Here is a 21,271-nt window from a genome sequence, read left to right on the forward strand (position 1 = left end):
CCAGTATTAATCATGTTCTTATGCTACACGATAGTGCAATTACCAAATTTGTACTAAACAATTACTTGGATTCTGGTTGCTCCGATGTTGATCGATGGATATTGGTCTTATCAAGAAGAAGTTTGTTAAACCATCTAGTCCTTGTATTCAAAAGGTCGCCTCTGTATATGGTGCACTAAAGTCTCTTCTCCTGTCAGTATCTAAGGACTCTAACGTTGCAAGGTTGTATATTGCAATTACCACCTCAGTTTGAAGGACTCAATAATCTGACTTCCCTTGAACTTAGATATGTAGCTGTATGTCAACGGTTGGAAATTTAGTCAACAACAGTCCACTCTTGGAACGCCTGAGTCTGTCTAATTGTAATCTGCCCTATCTCAGAGTGCTCCAAATCTTACAGAATTAGTTGTAGATGCGATTTGTGAAGGCATCACTGTCTTCAAAACTACTGTCTTAAAAACTAGAGGATGTACTGATCAAAATGTCGCAACGATGCAAGCTGGACAAACTTCTTCAAGGACAAGTCAAAATCCGAAAAAATGGGAGGTACATGTGGAGGTACAGTTTTTTTCCCCATTTTGCATCGTCTTCTTGTCAAAAAAAGAAAAAAGGGAAGAAGAGAGGTATTTTTCTATGTTTGACCCTCGTCTCTTTTGCTCCAATTATCTTACAGTTCTCGCCAGGCAATAACCCGCAATTACTTATTTTCACCTGAAATGTGTGTGCTTGAGCATGAATTTTGAAGATCCGAGGCAGATAAGCAGATTGTAGCTACTCTTTGCCTGTTTAGAAGCTCTCCCTCCTTGGAAACAATAGCTGTTCACGTGACTACTGCAAATACACTTTGTACAATTGGATGATTCACATATACGTCTATATTAATACATACAATAAAACGTCAATCTAAACTTGTTTTTCTCTTGCTCTGTCTTCGCAGGCCCGTAACCATATTGTGTCTAGCCTTTCATACATAGAACAATTTTGGCAAAAGCATATAGGAAAAGAATAAGTCATATTTCAAAACCTCAGAAACATTGCCTTTTCTTGGTTCAATGGAGTAGAAAATGAACTGGAACTCCTCAAGTTCCTCCTGCTTAAGGCAATGGCTGCAGTGTGTGGAAATAGAATGGAATGTGAGTGATCAGGATCACCAGAGAGTGAATGTGCTAGAGAAACTAACGCAATTCAAAAGAGCCTCGAGGGAAGCACATGTCAAGTTTGGCAATATTGATCGAGCAAAAACTTTCAGTAGGATGTGAAAAGAGGCTGACAGAAGAGACTACATGAATATTTAGCAATAAATCAAAATGGGGAATGTATAATTGAATCTCAAATGAATGCAAAGGCCGTATATGATTACATTAGCAAACAAGAGCTCACCATCACCAAAATGTCATATTTCCTTTATTCCTTTTGCGAACTCTAATAGTTCTACTGTAATTACATTTGCAAAATACCCCTCAACACCACCAAAAAATTTCTCACTTTTCTTTTGCTGTGATTTCTAAAATTTACAGAGTATATCTCTTACCATCAAATTGTCCGAAGAAATCCACGAACTTCAAACAAGAAGCTCAAGAGATTTTTTCTGAATCTCTGATAGTTTACCCGGTCAAGAGAAGAAGAGAGTTGGTTCGAGCTTGTGAGAACCTGCAACGCATTTGCCAGCCTTGATTTCAGCTCGGGAGTTGCCTGCCTCTCTATCAATTCATGCCCTAATCTCTGCAAAATATGTAATATGGATATCCAGATGTATTTCTGTGTACAACGAAGAGCTCACCGGGAGAAAAAAAAGACCGATGCAGTGTAAAGATCAATTAAAAGACCACAAGACGCCTATCCTTATTGGTATAAGCAGTAGATTTGGGTAAATAAACTAAACGAATACATCCCTCTTAGAATTATGGATTGTGGCCTTTGCTCAAAATGTGCACGTTGGTGGGTTTATTCATAGGTCTTGCCGGTTGTCTACTCCTGAACCATCCAATTCATGAAGGTGCACTTACTCCAAGTCCAGACAGGAATTCTGAATAGCATAGCAGATTGGTTTCCGCCCAACACCCCTTGGTAATTTTAATTACTCATTAATAATAATAATAATAATAATAATAATAATAATAATAATAATAATATTATTATTATTATTATTATTATTATTATTATTATTTGTTTTGGGGGGGGGGGCAATAATTTAATTAATGAAAATAATTCGAGGGGGCGCAAATTCCTTGCAGTTTCTTACATTCTTCATAGAATCATTACCAATTACTAGATTAGTATGTGAATGAAATTTCCAAATTGCCGCACACCCTGTAGAATTTTATGATTTTATCCATAATTTTTCCAATAAAAGAACTGTCGCACTCACAGTCTTTACAATTATTGAACACATTTGTTACCTTTCAATCATCAAAATTTACAGATGAATGAATCAACCATGCAATCAAATGAGGAATGGTTTAAAGGTGAGAGCAAAGCATGCAAATGTACCTGGTAAAGACCTTGTGCACAAAGGATCAATGGAAGGAGCGCATCTGCTGCTGAACTGACAAGATCAGAGCTAAATCCAACCACAGAAATTAAAATCAGCATAGATGGCCACGAGAGCATCATGTATGATTTAACAAGAAATGTTTTCCTTCTTATATGACATGTTATCCTATTTCTACCTTTCCTGATGTGAAAACAATTTCTCACCTGTAGTCCTCAAAAAGTAACAACTGCAGCAATGACTTGAGAAACCGACTCAACACATCCTCCCGTGATTGCCCATTCAAGTCATTGAAACCTGAAGCATGTGAGCCCAACCCCTCTCTGCCACCACCTCGTTCCTTATAATGGTAAGATGCAAGTGCATTCAGTGCTCCCAAGCAATTGTTCACCACTTCTGAATCCTGTACCATATATAAAATTTGCCAACCTTTTAACAATCTTTAATAGATCAAGTTGTAATTTGTAAGAAAGCTATCTCCATAGAATGCTCATGACAATCACCATCCAGGGCCCACTTTCCCTGTTGAACCTCATAAACAGATGAGTTACATTTAACATTAACACGGCAACAGTTTACACTTATTTAACAATAGTAACGTTGAGAAGCTCATGTATAATACAATTTCTTCTTGCTCTTTCCTCAGTTTCAAACAAACACCATGGAAAACGGATATGTTATTTCCAATATTGAACCTCAATCTCGTTCAACTTGCTTACTATTTTGTTATTTTAATGGTAAAATTCACTATGAAAACAAGAATAGCTTGTTTTTCCATGAAATATATAATACAATGTCTCCTCACTCGTTCCTCTCAGTTTCAAAAAAATACCATGGGAAACGGATATGCTATTCCAATATTGAACCTCAACCTTGTTCAACTTGCATACTATTAAAACAAGAATCACTGGTTTCTCCATGAAAACGAGTTTGATTGTTGAGTACAAAATTACTGGTTTGGTAGTTATATACTTACCCTGCATTTACCTACCAATAGTGTCTATTCTCTAAAGAAAAGTCGAAACAAACATTCTGCATTAAACTATTAATGTATTATATACTAAAGGTTTTTGTTTATTTATTGTATTATTATTTACCTTTTTTTTTAATTTTTTCTTGCTTGAATTTTGTATTGTTTAGTTTAGTTTGAGATCCTAGTGTACTGAAGAAAGTTATAGTAGTAGCACATAGGACCTATTCCTAAAATACCTGGAAGGAAATGAAAAATTAATTTTTTCCTTACGGGGTTGTATGTTGAGACAGTGATAAATTTTGATGATAATACAAACTTTTCTTTTTAACTTCATTGCAACAAATTGTGTTAATTATTGAAATTTGAAACATTCAGATTTTATATAAAGAAGTCATTTGCAAGATCTGTTCACATGTAATGCCTCTCTAAAGATTTTTGGATCCACAAGAAGAAACATACCTGATTATGAATACCAAAATCAAGAGTGGCAACTAAATGAGCAAACATTTCAGCATTCAACTGTGCAACCTTTTCAGGATACACCTCCAACATATGTGATAACAGGGCAAAATACTGCACATGTGAGGAGAAATAAGTACTTCTTCACCATAAAAGAGGGGGATCTTTCTATCTAGATTACAAGGGGCGCTTACATCATGACAAAGTTTGGGATACTTTAGCAACTCCATAGATATGAGAGGAGTAACTATGTGTAGGCCCAAGTAGATGACCTGCAGTTGCTGAAGTTTAGAAAACACAATTAAATAAGAGATTTAGGAAGATACGACATTACTTCACCTGAGCAATGTCAGTTTTTTCTGTGTCATTAGAATCTGAAGAGAAGTCCACCTGAAATTATTCACAATTAATCAGTACATATTGCAAGAACTTATCAGTATCAGCCAATTAATGTTCCATTTCTACTTGAAGAGACAAATTCCGTACCAGATCCTTTGAGCATAGACTTGTGAGGAGCTGAAGTAGAGCTCGTAAATCCTTATACTTCTCAGTGTTTGTTCCATTCAGTAAGCTGATTGAAAAATTTACTGATATCTGAGAAAACAACAGAAATTCACGAATAAGGCCGGTCATGAACAAACATCCTGGGCTGACAAAGCCGCCTAGATGATGTGCAATCATATTTTTTGGGGAATGAATATACACAGATACACCACAAGAAACACCTACATATATCAATCGGAGATGCTGATGCTGAGACATAAAGCAGGAACAACCAACGGACATAGATAGGTTTATGCTAGTCAGCTAGTGTCATCTACAATATGTTCTGCTTGTTTCATCTATATGATATGTTTGTTACATTTCAAACTTGTTACATTAGTTTTTAGATCATGCCTGACAGTGCAGAGCTTTCCCCAGTCTGTGTATTCATTCAAAGAGAATAGAAAGAACTTAATAGAAGTTACATTTTTGCTTCTATAAAAAAAATGAAAAAGAATGGAAACTAAATAGAATAAATTCTTGATTGTTCAGAAGGGGCTTGCAGCGCAATTTGTATCGCGTTGCCTCTACTACCTTTGTATAATTAATGTGTATAACAAATAGAATATATTCTTGATTTAAAGAGAACATAAAACCAATAAGTAGTAGTCACACAAGGGATAAAACCAAAAGCATGTAAATAAAATAATGTGGTTTATGATACTATTTTCCATTTTCAGTAAGAAGGATTAGAAGGATTTGATAGCAACATTGCCTATTATCATGAGTGCACAGAACATAATGACATACAATGTGCAATTAAACCACAACTGAGTACTGTTTTGAACAACAAAAATAACAAAAACAGAAATCTAACAGGATTAGATACGAGAAATTTATCACATGAGACAGTAGTTGTAATATAAGATAGAGACGGCCAAGAACACACGAGAAAGATATAGGACTTTACCTTGCCAATATTGTGAGATGAGTATAACTGAAGCAACTGCAAGCAAAAGTTAACAACAACTGCAGTGTCTTTAGCTTCCAGATAGACAATTTGTCCATTAACCCAGTCGACGACAAATTTTAGTAACACATAAACAACTGCAGGCTAAAACGTAGCTTAGGATCAGTATCGACCAAGGAATCATTATAACAAATAATGGAATAATATAAATTGCTAAAGAAGAATCCCCGATATACAATGCTCATACAAGGACATATAACAAAAAACATTTCAGTTATATAAATAGTTGCAACACAAGTAATAGAGAACACAATTAGTACCTCATGTTTGTAGACTTCTAGAAGAGCGAGAACAGAGCTCATCACAGAGACACCCATCTCATATAGTGCATTTTGAGTTCTAGGTTCAGTGGCCCTCGCTGCTCCTCTTAACCTCTCAAACAAAGAGCTGACCTGCGTGATATTCAAGATGCTAATGCAATAAGTTTTTGTCCAGTGGAAGTATGTGAAACATTTTGCTAGAAGTCCTTTGGGACTTACCCAAAGTACAGCATCAGGCTGTTGACCAATAGTTTTGAGGCCATTCTTACTAGATAAATCCACAAGGTAGGCTGTTATTTGTCTCATGAGATCCCTAACATACCTAGAAGAATATAAGGGACAGTTAACTCTCTTGAATAACGAATATGCATAAAATAAGTGAAAGAGGCACATAATGAAGAATGGCTCACTGGTTGGATGCCTCTGAACATTTCATGCCAATAGCAGAACGGACAAGGATTTCTGCAAGTGAACGCTGCAAGGAAAAAACAATGAGAAAGGCCATAGGACTGGCTAGTCACTAGGGAATGGAACGATCACATAGCAAATAGAAAACTACTGAGTTCATACTTGATAAGGAGCAGTTAATGAGAATAAGGTCCTTTCATTTGCAAAAGTATTTGCTAAATTCTTCCATGAATCCTGCCAATGGAAAATAGCTAAATAAAAAGAGTAAAATTCTTCCAATATGTAGGCAAATAATATCTAATTTTTCCAGTATCTAAGCTAATCATTCTCCAGCTTTTCAAAGAGTGCAAAAACATAAATGGTCCTGTGATACCATTTAGTGACCAAATACATCATATCCCGAGGAAGTAGGAAGGCGTAGATGATTCTGCCAAGCTTCTGCTTGAGACTTAATAGTGCAACACGCTGTATGTGCGAAGAAATTATCAACAAGCCAAGCTGACAGGTGCAAATGTGCAATACAATTAGCATGATCCTGACATGTGCTATAATTGAATTTCTCGAGGCATGACAGGTGCAATAATATTAAGATTATGCCCACAAGCTGACAATGTCATCTTTGAGATTACCGGGAGGTAAAGAAATGCACATGTTAAAGCAGAAAGGCAGTAGAACTCCGCCAGGTCATTGAGTGTCATATAACAACTACGCAACTCATCTAATCATATAACAACACATTCAAGTAGATTTTATGAAAAATTAAGAAATGTTAGGGTTCATCACAGTGCACAACAGCAAAGGGACGGGTAAACCACCACAAAGATATCAACATATTAAGCACCAACTTTGATCCAAAACTCACCAATGTAACCAGGTGCACACAGACATAACTTCTTCTAACAAGTGCAGGAAGTAGCTGGTAACAAGTAAGTGCCTGCCAGGGAATACAAAAATTAAGGCACACTAACACCAGTCCTGAAACACATTAAGTCAGCTACAATTCAAGATGTCCAACACTTTAAAGTAGATTTTCTCATGTTGGATCAAAAATTTCGTAAATAATTTTGAAAGAATAATTCCTTCAGCGCAGCCTGAAAGAACTAATTTTCGTGAAACTACAACAGCCATAGTACAAAATTCCGTGCCAGGTAAATATATTCGCGTCTCTCATTTTATGGTAGTTATGGTATGCATGATGCCTAGTTTGCCTACAAGGTTGGTAAAATTAGGTCTGAAATCCTGATAAGTTAACATATATGTCTCAATATACCGGAAACTATCTGTGGTAAAGAGGTCATTATTCATGGGCTCCTTTTTTATACAAGAAAACTGACGTGTTCCTTTCTTTTAATACGTGCCCTTGTGTGTCGACACACAAACCAGATTGGGCACGTTTATGGTAAACAGCAAATCATACCTTTCATCCTTAATCAAACAGATAAAGTAATAAATGAACAATTTTATCGCGATTTCCTTGTCTCTGCCTCTATGGTTTTCTTTTTCCTTTGTAAGGATCTATGGTCCTCTCTTACTAAAGAAGGTAATGCTAATTTAGCATATCACATGGGCCTTGGAGTAAACCTCAGTCTCTCTTGTTATAAGTACAAATGTCGCCCATCTAACATCTCCCTCTTCTTCTTGATAGTTCAAGAATCAACATGAGCGGAAGAGGAGAAAAAGACAATGAGCTATAACTGCCATACCTGCAGATCATTCTCCCCAGGGTATGAAATGAGTGTTGCTAAGGAGATGCAAACAATACTATCAAGGATAAGTTTTCCCTGGTCATGCTCTCCACAGAAAGTAAACAATATTTTCCTGGAAAGTAGCTGAACATGTTGTCTTTCGTGGTCATTAATAAGATTGGAGTTGCTTCCTCTACCAATTTCACGAGACATTACATACGTATCAGACCATCTTGCAAGAAACCAAGTAACTGCCTGTACAGTTTATACATATGAAAACAAAAGAAATCTAAGTTACCAATTACCTTGAATACATAGCAAGTGGCAAAATTCTAAGAATTTCATCCTACACAAGATAATTATAGGCGAAGATTATGATAGCAGGAAACAGCTTATCGAATGCAAATATAATATTTAACAGATTACCTCCATAAGTCGAGGACTGAAAAAGGAAGCTCTCAGATCTGGGTCTAGGCACTTCTCAGCAAACCTTATTATTGAGCTGCTTATTTTTTTTTTTTTAAACGGTGAGTAATGGTATTATGGTAATATACTACTCGAAAAAAAACCTTTTGCAAGCGAATTAGATAGATCTGGCATCCTAGTATTTTGTTAAACGGTAAAGTGAAAACCTCATTAGAGCATAAGAAAAGTAGGTTGAGAGAACGCATACAATAAAAAAAGGGAAAAAACTGTTACACACAAACACCTACAATTAAAAATCTTATTATGGCATGCTAACTTCAATTGGTCATTCTATCCCTTCTATACCAAACTCAATCTGGGTGTCAATTGTGCTTACTTTTTTAGAATCCCAAATAAAACTTGATAAATATGGTCAGGATGTAATTACTAATGATTAATGGTCTTGGATAGGAATGATGCTTCTGAGTTCTGACTATTGCATCCCATGTATTATATGCTTTATGTTAAACATTATTAGCATCCAACTTAAAAGCAACTGGTGATAAGTGGAGAGGCCCAGGAACATCTATACTATACTGCAAGGCTTCCCACATCCCATGTGGGAATATAACAAACATCTCAGCACTTTCTTTATTATAAATGTTCACTTGATAAAGACGATAAAGATTATTTTAGGGTATGAGTGCTAAGCGATATAATAAGTAGTACATCAAACTAACCAAATTAAAAATGTCAGACTGGAAGGTATGAGCTATTTTGTCAAAGGCGAGGGTATCAGCGAGGCACTAGGTTTTCCATGTGATGCCCTGGGCCGCCTTTGACAACAAAGGATATATGAGTAAAATAATAAGAAAGGACTTTCAGAACTGTGTCTAGTCATCTAGGATAGTCCCATTTAGCCTCCTTCAAGTCAAGGTTGTCAGAAGTGACCGGCAGCTTTGTACATTTCCCTGTAACCCCGGGAGCAAGTGGGAAACTTTGAGGTGCTGCGACTGTTAAGGTAAGTAGGAGGAAGATAATTGCTATATGCTAGACTTGTGACATCAGGGTTTTACTCTACATCCTATGGCCTCCAATCCTTTGACTTGTTAAACATCCACTTAAATATATGGGTATTTATCATTGTTTAGATCCGTATCATCAAGAGCGGAGCGAACGTTTTTGGGTCTTTTTTTTTTTTTTTGGGGTAACGCGTCAATTGGTTGGTGTTCGTTCCGTCTGTCTCATTTTTTCTCCACCCACATCTCTTTCTCCTTCACCCAACTCTTTCTCCTTTGCCCAAACTCTTTTTCCTTCTCCCCTCAATAATTCCTCTCTCTCACTCCACAGCTCCGCTCACTACCCAAATCAAGCCGAGTAGAGTAGGTAAATGATGAGACAAACCAACTTTTACGGGTTTCAAGGTACCACGTCCCGAATAAATGTAGGAAGAAAAAAGTAAAATAATGAGTCAGTAGGACATCATACTTCACATTAACATTTAAGGGTAGATACATATATAGTTAAACTGAGTTGGATAAAAAACACAAAAGTTGTCATATTTTTATACATTGAAACTTATATCATAAAGTGCAATTAAAACTTACCTTGAAAGAACAATTACAGGATGCTGTTCAGCTTCAACAATACCAACAAAATGTGTCAGTAACGCCTCAGGGACCTGAAATTCAGAGTTCAAACTGCATATAAACAGGAAAATCTAACTCGAGTAACAGATCACAGCTCCTTAAAAGCTACATACTGCTAACCTAAGTGTCATTACAATCCATTGGCATAAAACTAATTGAACAGTTACAAAAGTGCATTTTGTATCAACAAGGTTCACACATTTTGACAGGAAGATATATATTAATGAGGATGGATAGAGCCACAGCCTTGGAGCCACTTCACTCTAAAACTGAATCAAGGGCTGACTTTTTTTCGGGGACATTTATACCTCTCTGCACCATGAAGATCATCCTCACAAATAATCAACTTATTCCTATATGTTAGAAGTATAACCACACAAAAAGTTGTGTTCCAGTTTTTGGGATCGTCCAACAGTCCACAACTTGTTATTCAACACACTTTTCACGTGTTAGACAGTGCACGACATGTCGTGCATGTGGGAGTGTGAGCTCGTGTAATACAGCCAATGATAGAAAAATATGATGGAAGCCTTATTATCCTAAGAGATACAAATCCTAAGAATAAATTTTCTAGCAAGCAATCAAATACAGCCTCAAAGTAAATGGACAAGGTAAACATTTTAGCAGAGGCAGAGCAATGATGAAACTTCTCTACCCTAACAGAATAGTGATTCAGGCTAAACAACAACATGGAATCTCAAACATAACAGCACGTTAAAATATCGAAAACAGTCATTACCAAGGGAGTTTCTCCTTCTCCTGCATCTGCAAGGACATGCCCAGTTATCAATAGCAGAGAGTAAAGTTCTTCAAGAGTGCAAGTTGGATCAGAAGTGCCCCTTCCCTACAAAATTAGAAGAAGAAATAAATACAGAAATAAATCCATAAAATAATTGTTAATTTTCTTATTGACATCATTACATTTTGATATCTAGAACTTCATCCCCTAAACCCTTTAAATCCCCTCCCAGTGAAGGTGGGAATCGAACCCAAAACTTTGGGCGGTTGGGCCCAACCCCTCAAGGTTTAGGCCACTGGACACCCTCGTTCATAATTATAATTATATAATCGTTTATGTAACCACTGGGGACCGCTATGCACCTGATGAAGTACTCCAAAGCGGACAGAGAAATGTCTAGTGAGTAAAGGAATTGTGACATCGACTGCAGCCCGGGCAATTAGAGCATAAGAACTTAACCTCTCGTCCATTGCTACAAACGGACAACCAAGTTGAATATAAACTATAAAGAATGCTGAAACGATCGCTAATAGAAGAAATACATATGACATTTATGGAGTTTATTTGCATACCAGAAATGGATGCCCGAAGATAATCACAGTCATCCTCCTCATCAAAAGCTGACCTGGCAGCAGCTATATCAAAAATCTTGTGGTTACATAGTGATAAGCAAAATGAGGAAGCATTAAACCCTATGCAATTGGACAAAGGAAGTAAAACATTACTACATCTAAACACAATGAAAAAAATGAACCCACGGATACTAAATTAAACAAAAATATAACTTTTAAATGTACTGCTCTAATGGTAATTACCCTTTAGTTCTGCTTCTACAATCAGCTCAAAAACAGTCGCAGCTGCAGTAATCCCTTCCGGCGGGAATGCAGTATCCCTAGTAACATCTGTTTCCTGTTCACAAAATGGATAGAATTCAAAGTACCATGAATTTGTATCACAAAAAGTAGCCACAGTGATAACAAAAACAACAACAATAGTGACATGTTATTAGGGTGTCTTATTCTTGTGGTTGACTGCAGCCCCTTCGGTGTGTGTTATGCATTTCTTGTGGCAATATGTAGAGCGGAAATGTTTAAAAGATTAAATGATTTCAAGTCGCAAAAAATGAAAACAGCAGCAATAACAAATACGTTTGTCCCTCAATTGTGTCTTTCTCCTGTAGCAGCAAGTTTGCTATGTAATTAATGTTTCTCTCAACCAGACCTGGCTTCTCGAGTGTAGTGATTGTTAACAATAACAAGTAGTACGCCGTAGAGGTTGTTCCTTCGAGTCTTAATCCCCTTGGAAGTACTGACTAGACAGGAGTTTTTGGGCTACCACAAGTAGTACTGTTAGGTGTAAGCCTTCTCCAGTAACTCATGCTTTGGGAGCAAAGCTCTGATGTTAAATATAGCGGTTGGTTTTATAAATTTTGCCACATAGTTAAGTTAAATAAATACAGAAAATTCTGCCATCACAACGTATTTCATAAAGTTTAACCACAACAAAGAAACTTCACCACAGAGCTAATTATACACCATTACCCTTCGAAGAATAAACCATTTCCCCACTTCACCACAAGCAAACTTATGGTTAGTTGTGGCATAAGCCAAAGGCTATCATTTACAGATATAGAAACCTAGAGTCTAGGACCTCCTTTTGGAGCTTATTACCCTTTGCAATCTTGCAGGGTATCAGGATGGAGTAAAATTGATGACATTTTGACGGCAACACAGCCACACAGCTGGAGGTTAAATTTCAACCAAACTTTTTTAGCATCAATGGTCCAAAGTCTTCAAGGAGCCTTGATAGCTCAGCTTAATTTGGTGCTCTTTAATTCTTTAGTCGGTAGGTGGATCAGCTTTTAATTTTGTTACAATCCAGTGATGGGTTATTTGGTTGTAGACTGCTAGTTGTCTTTGTTTTCTTGCACTTGTAGGCAATCTCAGCCTACTTTCGCTTAGGAGTGAATTACGATTAAAAAGAGTGATTTACCTATTAAAAAGGAGTGAGTTCCGAGTCTAACGAGAAAAATAATAAAAATATATAAAACAATGATAATTGCTTAACAAAATTAAACAGAAAAAAAGGAACTGAAAATTACCACAAGAAGTGCAGTCCATGTGTCCAACAAGATATCCCGTGCCACCCAACTCCATGTCTCCTCATCAGTATAACAAGCCATACGGGCTTTTAAAACTTCACATGTCAAGGACGATAGCAGACTAAGAGTACCAAATGGGCTGAAGAAGAAGGAATCGCCAGTCAAAATTTATACAGAACTATTATTTTTATTGTTGATGGAACATGAAAGAAAATTTTTATTAATTTTATATAATGATGTGTATTTTGTGTTTAAAAAAAAGTTCATTGAGGGCTTACGACTCAAGGGGTGCCTCGGAGCCTCACACCTTTGCATTGAGGCTATAGCCTCACTTGCAGTATAAAAGGATTACATCCCAGTGCTGTAGTACTGAGGCATATTAATTTTTTTTATTTCTTTTTCCACTTTGTCCCTCCACACCCCCCCCCTCAACTATCAAAACAAGCCTAAAGGATTAGATTTGGGGCCTCCCACAACTCTACATGTAGCCCAATACTGTACTCACAAAGAAAAGCCTATAACCTCAATTTCCATTTCAACTCTACTATTTTTTTTATTTTTTTTTTTATTGGCAAGCCTGTTTTAAATGAGATCAGTAACTCTTTGATGCTTTCGAGCCCCAAACCTCTACTATTCATATGACATGTATCTCATATTCCTCAACTATTTTATACTTCTATGGACTTTTAAACGTCTTTCATTTTTAGACATTGAGGATTACACATTTACACCTCAATTACCTTTGACACTCTCCTTAAGCTCTAAGAGACTTGGCGCCTCAGGATTCTTAGGCATTTTTCTCAGCACTCTATGTATCAATACAAATATTATATAGTACTGTAGCAGTGGTGTTGAGAAGTGCTGTAGTAGTGATATATTGAGGAGGAGGATCCTGACCTGAATGATTTTAGTAGCTTGTCAAACACCAAGGGAGTAGTTAGAGTGGCTATAGAAAGCAATGCACGGCAACCATCAAGCATTTCACTGAGACAAATCAGAAGTAATTCTGAGCATGGTAATAAATAGTACAAAGACTAACAACTCAAATTGACTCCAACGTAGAACCTTTCAGTTTTTCCATCTTCAATCGCGGCTGAAATCTCATGAGGTGGGTCTATCCATTGTATGATTCCAGATAACATTTGCAACAAATGTTGTTCTTGCATTTGCCCATTATCTGCATTTATACATTTCAGTTAGAAACAGTAAGGACAAATCATTCCCTGGAAGGACAGCTCGTAACTTCGGCACCAATAAATAAAAATTTATAGCATAAGAATCTGTACAACTTAATAAGGAAGCACTTTTATCTATTGGAATGCTTGTTCGTCTGCCCATCAACATATATGAACCAGTCAAAGGAAGCACTCAGAATGTTCCTAGAATGACCTCAAGAAGCATCCTGTTGTGCCAACCTTCTTGACCACCTCAAAAGAACCATGTCAACCCTTTCAACACATGTTTGGTGCAAACATTATTTTCAACAATTGTCGTAAGTGCATTCATTCTATCATATTTCTTATTCAGACCACACTTAGTGAAAGAAAGAAGAAGCACTTGAGATATACCAGCGGGAAAGATGGTCCCCGTCAAGGAGCAAAAATGCACTATAAGCTTTCGAGCAGATTCTGCAAGAGGAGAGTCAAGCCAGTAACCATTTGATGAAAACTTGTGACGCAGTGTCCTATATAAGCCCAAGAGCCAAGTAATATGACCACTTGAGAGTAAAGTATCACGCCATGTTGATCCTGGCTACAAAAAACAAAGGAAAGAAGTTATATTAGTTACAAAATTATTCGCAAGTGAACCTCTAACTAAGAGATAGAATAGGTTAGTTGCAACCTCTATACGCTCAACCTTCCTAAACACCTCAACATCATCTCTAGTTGAAGATGCAAACACATCTGTTCGGTTCTTGACACTCTGTGAACTTCTGTTGAACTGGAAATCCCAATTCAGAATTTGAAACATGAGCTTAAGTGCAGAAGAACAAACTGTGACTTCTGCTATATCGGAATCACATTCGACAATTCTGTTTGTAACACTTAATGCAGCATCTTGTGCCCAGCAGTAGAATTGCTACCATAAGAAAGAAAGAAAGAAAGAAAGGGGAGGAAAAAAACACATTAAGTTGAAGAGTAATATATAAGCAACCTTCTACACTAAAAGTGGTTAAGGACATAAAAGTAATGGTTGTGATTGCTCAGAGGATTGCAAAAGACATTTGGAACAACCTTTAAATATTCAAGTTCAAACCCATCCCGGCACTGCTCATGAAACTCCCTTGGAAGGCCCATGGAAGATGACGTAGAAGGTGAAAACTCTGATACCTGAAAGAGAGACATCTTTTAATAACCATCCCTTGACACGTAAAACATGATGCAATTCAACTCTCAAAAACACATTAAAAGAGTGGAACAAACTCTTGAAAGACTATATGTACCATGGACTCCAGGAAATTCATCCCAATGAACTGTGCCACAAAACCATGAACACCGAGAACAACCTGCTTTACCTGTAGACGTATTTAAATTAGATCTTCCCAACAAAAAGCTATAGATGTTTTCACGAAAAACATAGGGCACTCAGATAAAATTAGAACTATACGGTCTACATTGTATATAAATTTGTTTTCTCCAATGAAAAAACAAATTGATTGGAATAAGCAAAGTTGAGGTCACCAACAAGTACCCAAGTGACAAACAACCATCCCAAGGCTACTCCTGATATGATAGAATCCCTTCTAGCCACTAAGTCCAGACTCCAGAGGTTCTCTCTAGAGTCTGAACTAAGAGCACCACACAAAGAATAGACCTTTTCCACATTCTCATCATGTATGACCAACCAAACAAGAACATGCAAACTTTCAAATCTTCTCTTGAAAACCCACGACGATGCAAAATGCAATTTGCGAACCATACAGTCAGAAATACGTCTGAAACAACATCAGTGGGCTCACACAAAACAGAAAACATGGTAGAAAATTAGACCACACTACTCTAATCTCTCATAGACTAAACCCCACGGTCACCAAATTAAACTTTTCGGACAGTATAAACAGAGTTTATTACTCCATCATACCAAAACACCCACTTTCCCATCGTGCTTACAACTCCAGATTACGCGGAAGTTGATGACTGAGGTTGATGAAATTTATGAGTTGCCAACAATGCTATCATTAAGATTTAACAAATCAACTTCCTCCTGCTTTGTCCGTGGTCACTTGTAATCTTTGCCAAACTCCAAGCCAGGCAAAACTAATTCAGCTACAACAATTTCTAAAAAAAATTGGTCCAACCTATGTTTATCTCAAACGAATAACATAGGTGGAATGTTGGTGGTATATGCTGGGTCCATATCCCGATAACAAGCAGGAACTGAGAGTTCTAAAAATTCAGTATATGCATTGGAAACAATAACCATAGCACACTGTACACAAGGGAAAAAGAAAACTAATTGGACGGCAACTAAGAAACAATCTCCACTGCTCCAATAAAAATTTTCTAACAAGACCAGCACACTGAAAATATTGGTGCATGCATTCAGTTTTCACTTGCATTCTAAAATTTCACAAAGATAGTTAGAGTTGCAATACACAAGAATGTGTGCATGCACAAGGATGGCCATGCACACACAAGATACCGTACACCAATGTACACTGTGCACAAGCATAGCAAACCTCATAGGGCATACTGCCATTCCCCATTACCACCATGGGCTATATCAGGATGGATATGATATTAAAGCCCCAATTACCTCAAATACTCCTCATCTAATACAACAATTAGGTAGAAATAACATAAAAGATAATAGAAATTGAACATTAGCAATACTCGACAAAATGAAATGAACATGCTGATACCTCAGAAAGAAAAGCCTCTTTCTCAGCTAACGTGAAGTCTAACCTGCATAGAAAGAAACACAATCTATATTACTATGATTTTAAACATTAACAGGGATCCCTTCTACAGCGGAGCATGCACTCTATGGGTTCCAGAAAAGGAGCAGTTATGTTAAAGAAGACTGTAAAATCATGATGATCCCTATTGTTTTTGGCAAATCGCTTGCACTGGCACGCAATCACCTTCACTAACAATCACCTTCACTAACATCATGTGATATTGTTATATAATAAGACACCCGATCAACACCCTTTCTGTAAAGTGTAAAATTTGATGACAAACAAATCCACATGGATATCAAAAATCTTCAGATGATGTTCCAATTGTTTACCTCAACTGTATAAGAAAAACACGGAAAGTAATTTTGTTCTTCATCTACGCCCTAAGATTAGCTTAATTGTTGAGGAGTAAAAGATAGGTAAAGTCAATTTAAGATATTAATGCAGGTAAGACCTTGGACACACTAGGATGAAGTTGGTCAAAGCCCCTCCGATGTTTGAGTTTGCTTCTTTGAAGAGGATGAATGCTAGAGCAATTGAAAAGACAGTGTTATAACAACAAATTAGTGAAACCTGTAGGAGTTACCTCCAGTATGTAATGACTAGAGGTGAAGATCCTAGAAAGTTGAAACCATGTGTTCTAGGACTGCTCTTACTAATTTGACCCATCCTTATTTATTTTAGAACCATATCCCACAAGCTTCTAATTAAAAGACCAGGGAGAGTCGTATATTCACTATAGAAGTCGGCCTCATAATACGAAAACACCTCTAGGTCGTCAAGAAACTTGCTTAATCCATTTCCTGATTGGATTATAGCAGTTATTTACCTGGAGATGGATATAGTGCTTATAAACAAGAGTTTGGCCCTCGCTTCTGGTCGTGTGGGCCACGCAAGGTACTCAATCTCATAGCAACCAGCTTTGCTGCCCACCAATTCCAGTGATCCTGGTGTATACCAGTTCACCACATGCACCTTAATGCAGATGCAGAAACTAGTACTGACACCTATAATGGTCTGTGTTGGTTCAATATTAAAAAATTATGGAATCACCATTGGTATTATGAACATTGGTTGCTTAAAGTAAAATATGCAGAACTCACCATCCCCTTTTTAAAAGCTGGGCAGCCACAGCTGATATCTTTGCTAGAAGATATCCTTCTGCCGAACCAGAGTGTTGGAACAGAAAGCCCAAGCAAAAACTGCCAATGGAGAAGAAACAGAAATCAACTTCTAACTATTCATATTGCCATGAACATAAAATATAAACATCCTTTTTCTAAAGTTTTAAAATCTCAATAGCCATCAAAGTGCCAACAGCCTCTCGACATATATCGCAGATAAAGCAATGACTGGGTTGGCAGATTTCAAAGGGAATAAATATTGCCATTGAGATTCTGGCATAATATATCGACACGTTATATTTGAATCTTATCTCTGAAAAAAAATTGTGGCATTTGTAATGTTCCCTCTCTGAGTATAAACTCAGTCAGAGAAAATAGATTGAACAAAAAAGAAGGAACTGATAATAATGGGGATTAAGTCCTTCATGAAAATACTAGAAACAATAGCCAGGAACCATTATCTTGAAAATAAAAATGAATCCGTCAATGATAGGGACATCTAAAGAGATAGATAATAATCATGAAGTGCAAATGATCCTCCATAAAATGCGGATTCAATGTGTAGAGAAGCAAATAAGCAACAACAGCAACTGTGAATAAACAATTTTTCATCATCGTTTTCATTTTTAGGATTTTTAAGCAACTCCTGGAAAATAATTTCCACTTCGAGTGATCAGACAGCATATGAAGGAGAAAACACTCGGACACAAAAACTGGTTTCAAATTGATGACACTTGAAGTGAGTGCTGAAGGTAAACTGAGCCAGAGAATTGATGCAACTCTAGAAAGTTCCATCAAGTGCATAATCACTATAATCGAAGTTTGGGGCATAATTTTATTTTTCAGTTCAAGTTGGGATGACCCGATCCTAGAAACGATACGATCATGATGATTGCTGTGTAATGATGATGGCATGACGACATAAAATACCAAAACTAAATTATCTGTGCAAGGACAACAACCACATTTATAGTTATCTATTACTCTAGTAGTGCAAACAAGTGAACATATGATCACACCTTATCAGTCCTTTCTTATCAACGGATTGAAGCAATCCCCATTCCCTTACTGCTACATCACGAAGAGCCGCAACAGCCTGAAATCTAGCATTTCCAACCTGCGAGTTTTCTGGTAGGACCAATCATTATTGGTATGAAGACAAGACTTTTGGGTCATAGTAATAACATAATACTAAGACCAAGTTTGTGGCATTCATCATCAGATTCCTTTTTCACATACATCTAAAAGAACAGTATGTTACAATAAACAGTATAGTTAAAAAAAACATTACTTGCAACTAAGCGTTAGGAAATTTTAGTGCCTTGTGTTCTCAGCACACCCTTCATAAGACTGACATGGGAGGTTAATCCTAGTACCCATACGATAAAATCATAAAATTCAAGTGATAAGATTTATTTCTATTCCCTCCTCAATCCAATTAAAATCAATACTTTAAGATAACATGACTGTCTTCAAACTACAAAGACTAATGTCTTGCATGTATGATACACATAAAACCATGCTTGCCCCTAAGCAATTCCTAGTGTCACCCTTTCTAACGCTTTTATAACAGATATTGAACCATAGTAACCGAAACCTCCAACCTGGTTGCTGCTATTGTTTTGAACCCTCGCACTACAGTTGGGACTCAGGAGTGAACCCAATACCAGCTCTGAATTTATACCGCATGAATCCCAAAATTTCCGACATGTGCTACAAGTCTACAACACTCACACACAGGTATTGATATTTCCAGTAGGCATAACTATCAGGCAAAAGGTTTTCTGATTATGACATGTAATAAATCAGATAGTTATTAGAATGTATGCAGCTTCCATATTATCTTGTCTTAATTAGTTCCAGGTTATTCACAGAGAATATTGGAGATTTTCTTAAAAAGATAAGTGTTCCATTATAAGCGCAAGAGGAAGCCCCTCAGAGGACATTCCTTCCGCCATTTGTTGGCAAATTTAGAAACAGAGGGATAATTAAGCATCTAAGCCTTTGAAGATCGTTCCCAACCAGACAGAATGCACTAAAACCTTTATGTGGTATCCAGTGTATTGCGAACTTAGGTGATACGTTCAAAAATTTCAAAAATTTAATTCTAAATTGGGACTTAGAAGCTAGGCAAAATGATTTTAAAACTCTTCCAAATATGACACGTCCTTTTCATTTACTGAATCTCATTTATATTTCTATAATAATATGCTACAAAATCCTGTAAATAAAACAATGCTTTCTATTTTAATTTTCTCAAGTTACGTAATAAAATCACGTTATCTGAATCAACTACACTCACATTAAATATACTAATTGACACAGCAAAAAAGTCCAACTATGGAATTCATACATATATCTCCCTTTATTTGCAATCATTATACTTTCTACAAATAAACAGACAAATATTCATCTGCACAAATATTTGAGTAATAGCACTGTCATGAAAGAACACATATAAATGAACTATCACTTGACTTACCGAGAATGAATCGGCATTTCTGATACGCATGAGGAGATTGACGCAACGACAAAATAGTCGCTTCTGATTCAGATGGACTTACATGCATCTGCTCACAAATCAAAACAACAACACAAATATTTAATATACTTTCCTCAAACAGAAAAATAACAAATCTATACAAGTTTTAACAAAGTAAACAATGATAATATGAAGAAACTTTGATGAAATGAATAGATTAAAGAAATGAAAAAAAAAAAAAAAAAAAAATAGAACCTGAATAGAAGTACAAGCGTATTCGATTGCTTGCATGGTTTGTTGAAGTTGAGATATATCGATCGATGATGCTCCGTATAGAGAACTTTCCATCTTATTTATTTGTTTTTGAAATTGAAGAATGAAGATTAGTAGATTTGGTTTTGGTGAAATGAGGATGAGTATCAGTATCAGGGAAGAGTGATGACTGATGAGAGTGGTAGTGGAGGAGTAGAAGGAAATTTATTGGAAATGAAAAAAATGAGGGTTTTTGCTTCTATTTATAGCCTGGGTTAGACCAAGTTATGTGGGCTTTATTTGTAATAAGTCCAAGTCCAGGCCCAATATTGGTTCGAGTTGGACCGGGGTGTGCTTTTAGAATTTGAGCTGACACGTATTACCGTTTCCAATGTGCAGGCGAGAAACAAATCAAGTTCGCTAACCGTCCAGACTCATTTAATTTATCAAGAAATTGGGCAGAATGCTCAAATTTCAGTTTTTATATCGCTAATAAAACCAGCCGAATTTACAAATCATTAATTAAGACATGTTAATCACTAATAAAATCAGTTTTTCGTTTTTAATCATTCAAAATGACAAATCCATATTGACTTGTTTTTTTGTTTTATTTTTGTTCCAATTATACTTTTTTTTGCTTTCCTTTTGAATTAAAAGCAAAATAAACTATCAATAAAAGGTGAAGCGAAGTGAAAAGGAAATGCAATGTTGATTAGTTTGGATTGAAGGTTTTTCTCAATTTTATTATTCAAACTCATAATCTACGCTTCATTTTTTCGATTTGATTTTTGTTTTGATTCTTTTTTTTTTTTTTTTTAATTGGAAGGTT

At 36.4% G+C, this 21,271-nt stretch overlaps 1 protein-coding gene across 4 annotated transcripts; it reads right to left on the reverse strand.

Annotated features, from left to right (window-relative positions):
• Positions 1 to 1,298: 1,298 nt before the first annotated feature.
• Positions 1,299 to 20,686, reverse strand: LOC147500241 (exportin-4 protein). Of its 4 annotated transcripts, none has more exons than XM_086561914.1 (32): positions 20,446 to 20,686; positions 20,191 to 20,278; positions 18,728 to 18,836; positions 17,688 to 17,786; positions 16,546 to 16,588; positions 15,127 to 15,198; positions 14,918 to 15,013; positions 14,526 to 14,762; positions 14,252 to 14,435; positions 13,749 to 13,860; positions 13,581 to 13,667; positions 12,684 to 12,822; positions 11,398 to 11,491; positions 11,155 to 11,217; positions 10,945 to 11,054; positions 10,583 to 10,687; positions 9,802 to 9,875; positions 8,216 to 8,291; positions 7,808 to 8,044; positions 6,967 to 7,038; positions 6,267 to 6,338; positions 6,107 to 6,171; positions 5,916 to 6,018; positions 5,697 to 5,828; positions 5,377 to 5,520; positions 4,410 to 4,517; positions 4,263 to 4,313; positions 4,118 to 4,195; positions 3,924 to 4,037; positions 2,698 to 2,894; positions 2,491 to 2,560; positions 1,299 to 1,650 (listed from the first exon to the last, which is right to left on the reverse strand). In XM_086561914.1, the coding sequence occupies exons 1-32, from the start codon at positions 20,536 to 20,538 to the stop codon at positions 1,534 to 1,536; spliced, it is 3,441 nt and encodes a 1,146-aa protein (XP_086418040.1). In that variant the 5' UTR covers positions 20,539 to 20,686; the 3' UTR covers positions 1,299 to 1,533. The 4 variants fall into 4 exon arrangements, with proteins under 4 accessions (XP_086418040.1, XP_086418038.1, XP_086418042.1 ...); XM_086561912.1 differs by having other exon boundaries at positions 1,299 to 1,722; XM_086561916.1 differs by having other exon boundaries at positions 1,299 to 1,722; positions 18,728 to 18,825; positions 20,446 to 20,586.
• Between the last annotated feature and the right edge of the window lie 585 nt (positions 20,687 to 21,271).

The sequence above is a fragment of the Coptis chinensis genome, chromosome 5, assembly GCF_015680905.1.
Source record: "Coptis chinensis isolate HL-2020 chromosome 5, ASM1568090v1, whole genome shotgun sequence".
Lineage (NCBI taxonomy): Eukaryota > Viridiplantae > Streptophyta > Magnoliopsida > Ranunculales > Ranunculaceae > Coptis > Coptis chinensis.

What these genes read in the sequence shown, in the direction of transcription:
- LOC147500241 (XM_086561912.1), bottom strand. Translation starts at nt 20,538, where the DNA reads ATGGAAAGTTCTCTATACGGAGCATCATCGATCGATATATCTCAACTT. An exon ending in GCTTTGGAGTACTTCATCAG is followed by an intron (nt 10,688 to 10,944) that starts GTGCATAGCGGT and finishes CTAATTTTGTAG; the next exon opens with GGAAGGGGCACTTCTGATCC. An exon ending in ATCCCAAACTTTGTCATGAT is followed by an intron (nt 4,038 to 4,117) that starts GTAAGCGCCCCT and finishes TCACATGTGCAG; the next exon opens with TATTTTGCCCTGTTATCACA.